The sequence below is a fragment of the Crocodylus siamensis genome, chromosome 9, assembly GCF_052110815.1.
Source record: "Crocodylus siamensis isolate JL-2025a chromosome 9, ASM5211081v1, whole genome shotgun sequence".
Classification (NCBI taxonomy): domain Eukaryota; kingdom Metazoa; phylum Chordata; order Crocodylia; family Crocodylidae; genus Crocodylus; species Crocodylus siamensis.
Window position 1 is genome coordinate 44,246,442 of NC_143403.1, and position 6,000 is coordinate 44,252,441.

The 6,000-nt window shown below is 47.9% G+C and overlaps 1 protein-coding gene across 1 annotated transcript in view; it reads left to right on the forward strand.

Moving 5' to 3' along the window:
- Positions 1-3,237, forward strand: part of KCTD19 (potassium channel tetramerization domain containing 19) — a 92,048-nt gene extending 88,811 nt beyond the window's left edge. The window contains exons 15-17 of the mRNA XM_090063950.1: positions 927-1,081; positions 2,555-2,656; positions 3,139-3,237. Coding sequence (XP_089920076.1) covers positions 927-1,081; positions 2,555-2,656; positions 3,139-3,237 — 356 coding nt within the window. The remainder of the gene's footprint in view (positions 1-926; positions 1,082-2,554; positions 2,657-3,138) is intronic.
- Positions 3,238-6,000: the final 2,763 nt, after the last annotated feature.

Here is a 6,000-nt window from a genome sequence, read left to right on the forward strand (position 1 = left end):
CCTCTTTCTATTTATAGACCCGTATTTCTTGGTAAAATTAGTAAAGCTTTTATATGTCTGTTTTCTGCTGGGAGTTACAGGCAACACATTTGTATTCATTAGAGAAAAATAGAAGCATTACAGAGGCAACTCAATTACTGGTAGTTTCTTTTGGTTGAATGAATTAAGCCCTTGCTTTGAAAAATTTGAAAGACCATTGTATGTGTTTGACCCTAGAAAAGGTTCAAGCAGACTCAGGCATGGGCAACTCTGATCCTGTAGTAACAATCATAAATAATCTATAGTTTTAACAGTCCAGAAAAAACCCATCTAACTGAGCAGCTTTAACTAACCTTACAATGAGTTGGGTGCATGACTAGTTTGAACTATAACTAACTGTTATTGAAATAGGTGATCTCAGGAAAACTTAGGCACCTCAGTACCTTTGAGCATGTGGCCCATAGCCACTCATTTATTTGCTTGTCATCTGTATGAGATGCTCCCCTAATTGTAACTACCTGCCCTTCATGTCTTGAAGGAGGTACAGAGGGGAAATCCATGGAGCACCCCTCCTCTCCTTATTCTGCTGGGAGTAGGCATGCATGCACATGACTATCCATCAGCCTACCAGGAGAAATCTCTGTAGTTAAATCAATGTAGCTGCTCTGGAGGTAGCTGTACATCAATAGGCTTTACATTAAATATGGGCCACTGTGAATGCCTATGGGAAGGCCTACTCAGCATTTTCATTTTTCCACAACACTTGAGAAGGCAGGTCTTGAAATATGTTAATCCCTCCCCAAGTTCTGACTCTTGAGTATAGCAGGATTCTGGAGTGGCAGTGTATCAGAGAATGCAAATAAAGAGGCTAGGATTTGGCTAGTTGAGGAAGCCAGCACTCAGAAATAGGTCTTCTAATGCTCTGCTATTTGAAACTTTCCTTCTAGATATCGTTTTCCTAAGTTTTGCTCTGTCACATGAAGAGATATTCTATGCTAGGATGTGCCACTGCTTTCTGACTGACATCATCCTGAATTCAATCAGTCAGAAGGATCCCAAGGAAATCACAGACAAAGTTGTGATCCTAGTGAACAGGCTTTGGGTAAGTATGATTTCCTGACAGTTCCAGTGGCTCCATCTCTTCTCAGGCTCCTGAAGTTACTTAGGGCAAGGGAGACTTAGGGTTCACCTGTAGCAGGGGTTGGCAGTTATTTGGGCTGGAGGGCCATTTAGGGAGTTTTGGTGAGCTGTTGCAGGCTGCGTTGGCATCTTCCCCCTCTCTCCCAACCCAGTCTGGAACAGCTTATCAAAACTCCCTAAGCAATAGATTACTAGACTAATTTGGGGGCAGTAGATGGAGTCTTCATGGAGACCAGCCCGGGACCCCTGTGGGCAGGGCATGCTCGCCTGGGTGAATGGGATGGGGCTGCGGGTGGGTGGGGAGTGGTGTCTGGGATCAGGATGGGCAGGTGGGCAGGCCTGGGGCTGGGATTGCAGGGCGGTGACGGCACAGGCTGGGGCCGGGGCCTGGGCCTAGGGCAAAGCCAATATCTACTCCCTGCACAGCAGCATGCTGTCACTTCCCCATGATCCCAGCCTCTGAATCTGCTAGGAAATGGAGTCCAACTGCCACATCACCCCAGCTCTGTTGCATGCTCAGGGATGGCAGAACTGGCAGCACGTGCCAGGACCTGGGCTGTCCCCCGTGCCTGGGCCAGGCAGAGCCAAGGGGCCCACAGTGGATGGGCTAGATAAAATACCTTGGTGGGCCAGATTCAGCCCATGGGTTGTATTTTGCCCACCCCTGATCTATACCATGGCAGCAACGTGTCCCAAACAGGCTCTTCCTACCCAATTTCACTTGTATGCTCCAAACATGGAAACATTTCAAGGTCATCCCTAGCAGCTGCCCTAAAGTGCACTGAAGCATGAGGTGGCTTCTTTGGCCTATTTCTGGGGTTGGGACCTTGTTTGTGTGGACACACTGTGGATATGCTGGAAACATATCCTTACATACCACAGTGCCTGACATAGGGATTCTGCTACCTAGGGGAATACACAGCCCTATGTTGGGAGCCCAGGTCTCTTTAACATGCATAAGAAGGGGCGGGGGGAGGAATCACATCCCTAGAAGCCTTAACAGCCAGCCCACTGACTAGAAAGCTTCCTAAGATGGCCAGTAGGAAAAGCTGGGAATTTGGCAGGACTTGAGCCTCTGGGAGTCACGGGGGCCTAAACATATAGCTCTAATAGTGATTCGTAGCCATGGACCCTGTCCTGTAGATCTTTAGGCAGAGACCTCAGGACTTTCTTTAAAAACCAAGATGAGGAGTGACCTTTCAAAAGGAGGTGCCTGATGAAGAAGAGCCTTTTACCCAGGGGTTCAGAGGTTACAGCCCTCACTTGGGCTATGGAATTCCATATTAAAAATCTCTCAGGACAAAGGAGAGACTTGGTTTGTTCTTTGCCCAGAGCTTAGTTTCACCAAGAATGAGGCTAAGACTCATTGGCAGATGCTGGAAAAGAGTACTACTTGGGGGCAGAGGTTGACTTACAAGACTTTGTTTTATGTTAGACCCTGCAGATCACACCAAGAGAGTTTGTTGCTGATTTGCTTAACACAAAGAAGTTTAAAGATAACAAATACATTCAGGAAAAACTACTTAGATGGGTGGAAGTGAGTATACAGCACTCAATATAATCCCATTCTCACAAAGGAAAAATGAGCTAAAAAAAATACCAGCTTTTCTTTTAAGAGAAAAAAATATTGTTCCTCTGGTTTCTCTATGGCAGTGGCTCCAAAACTTTTGGAGCCAGAACTTGTGGCCTGATTAACCAGGAGGAAGGAGAGTTCTGTTTCCAGACCACTTACCAGGGCCTGGCAGACCATGGTGATCTGCAGGCCACAGCTTAGGATCCTCTGTCCTGTGTAATGACGTAACCACAGACTATTCTACAGCAGATGTATGGCATCTAAAGAAGTTTAAATCACATTAACATTTTAGTTGTCTTAAGTCACAATCTAGTTCAGAAATGACTTTTTCTATGACACTTGCCCTTCTCAGTCAAGCATTTTGTGCTTTGCATCATAGCTGAATCAGCTCTTTCATGGCTATGTTGTAGCCGAGGTATAACTTCTGGCTTGGTTCTGCCTTTCAGTTCACACTGCCGTTTGCATGGAAGTACAGTCGCTGCATGGATGTACTGATCAAGAAAGGGTACTCCAGATCCATATCATATTTTGCCTTGGTAACATAATTTACAGAAGCTTTAATAAACTTTGATCTAGATATTTTATTTCTTGGAAATGTTTGCACTTACTCCTAGTTTCATTTTATGATCGATTTTAACTCTCTGTGACAGGTCAGGAGGTGGACACTGCCACCTGTGTAGTTCCCAGGCTGTTCACTGCAATTTCTTCAACATGCAGCAATCATCTCTGCTGTAGTTTGCATGAATTTATCACTTGCTTTAGATCAGGGGTGTCCAAACTTTTTGAATCTGGGGCCAGATCATGAACTTTTTATCACCCCGTGGGCTAGCAAGCCATATTCAAAGACCTCACAGGAAGTGGTATCACATCAGGAAGTGATGTCATGTGACCTTTGCCACCAATGAAAGGGTCATGAGCAAACTTTAAAAGTGGGTTCTCTTTTAAAGGAGAAAAACATATAACTGTGGCTTTTCTCTTGTGGGCTGGCAGAGTTCCAGCCTGCAAAGGGCTACTTGGGCCCCCCCATGCCCCACACACTGGGGCACTGGGGTCTGGAGGTAGAAACAGTGAGGGACACTGGGCCAGGACTGTGGAAGGCAGGGACCGCCCCCACACACACAGGTGGTGGGAGCCCACAGTCACCGGCCCGGCCCCGGGGGAGGCGCTGTTTTCCCACCCTGACCCTGGCCCTGGCCCAGCCTGGCCCTACCCATGGCACCCTGGCCGGGCAGGAGGCGGCAGAGGCAGATGACGAGGGCGAGCCCGGCTGCCACACTGCCTACACAGGTCCACATTGCTGCACCGTGCCAGGCTGGAGGGAGCTGGAGCTGGGGCCGGGTGGCACCTCAGGGTGCAGCAAGCACAAGCTCCGCCCAAGCCCGGGGCCGCCCTCCGCAGTGCGGCCAATGCTGACTGCCCGGCGGGAGGAGGCACCTGCCCGCGCTGCTCCGCCTCTGTCAGTGACCTGAGGCCGGGCGGTCAAGCTGGGCTGTCTCTTGCCTGCAGGCGGGAGCGGTGAGTTGCTCAGGCCGGGAAGCGGTGGCTTCCCCATGTGGATGCTGGGAACAGGAGGAGGCGGGCCACGTCTGCACTCCTCTTCCCACATGCACCACATCAGCTTGATGTTGCTGACGCGGTGCTTGTGGGAACCTTGTCCCTTCCCCAGCCCTTCAGCAGCCATTAGGAAGCTGCTGAGGGGCTGGGGGAGGGACAAGGGGCAAAAATTATTCGTTTCCTATTGCAGCACTGTAGGCCACAGAAAATGCCTTGGCGGGCTGCATGGATGACAAGCCTGCTTTAGATACTCTGCTTGGTGGCAGCCATGTATTCCCTCATGCTGGGTGAGGTTGAAGAGGAAGTACCCGGGCCCATACTCTCCTTCCAGGTCCTGAATCGCTCTGAGAACAGCCCCAATAAACCCCCATAGCACAAAACAGTTTTCTGATGATCTCCTACCTCAGTCTTCCAGGATACATCAGCTGTATTCCCTATCCTAGGATTCCACCTTTTCCGTTGTCCACAGCTTCAGTTACTGGGCATTGACCCTCAACGTATCCAGGAATGGTGCCTCTCCTCAGAGCTGGCCAGTACGACTCCCTAAGACAAAGCTCCCATCTATTCTGCTGCCCAGTCTGAACTGACGCATTTACCTCACTGGCAGGCTTATATAGTTCCAGTGGAAAGCAAACAAGCTCCCAAGCCTTAAAGGGCCCATTATTTGTGCATTGACTGTGACTCCAGTATTTTTCTCTCCTTTGTGGATTCAAAACCCCATCATCTTTTCAAATAGTGATGTAGAAAATGATATAATTCCCAAATAAAAGTTTGCTATGATGAACCTAAAGTCACTAGTAATATAAAAATGTTAGAAAGCCTTACAAGAATTTTATACTTAACAAAGGGAAAAGGACCCAACTAGTACAGAGGCAGAAGATATGGCTGGGTCACTTTACCAGCAACCAAAACATCACAGGTGACTGCATTTACACTTACAGCTCTGTCTCCAGAGAAACCCTAGGTTCCTACTTCGTCTTGTATCTGAGAGGAATGTAAAATGTGAACACAGAATGCTAGTTAAATTACTATCTACTATACACACATGCACACAAACACCCATCTTCTAGAGCAGTGGTCTCCAAACTTTTTTGATCGCGCACCCCTATCAGTAAAAGATTTTTGAGCACGCACCCCCCAATATATGTATATTTATAGAAATACAAATAGAAGTTCTAATATTTTCTTCCCACACCCCAATGGATCATCTTGCGCACCCCCTGGGGTGCGTGCACCCCACTTTGGAGACCACTGTTTTAGAGCAAGCATGCTGTTCTCTCACCATATTCATTTTCATGCCCTATAAGGACATGCATAATGGAAAAGAAAGGGCTGGAAGGCCCACAGGAGGTCATCTAGTTCTAGTCCAACCCTCTGCTCAAAGCTGGATCATCCCTATCTAAACCTCCTGTCTCTGCTGCCACTTGGATAACTGACTGGCACATGACATCAGGACACATGTCCTTTGTGAGTAGTTGAATCCAATAAGCAAAGCCAAATGTTTGCTCTAGCTGAGGAATAGTATTAGCAGAATGTTCTAACCATGTGGCCTACTCTTCTGCTTCAGTATGTCTGCTCCAAAAGCTTATCCTGGGGCCAGGTAGTAGCGCCATTTCATGTGCTCTACCTCCTGAACCAGAAGCAGTGGCAGTATGTGTGCACAGCACCATGGCTTAGCTAATTACCACTGCTGAAATTAGTTGACAACCTAGTAGCTCATCATATTTTTTTCTAGGAAAGGGTTCCCCTTTCAG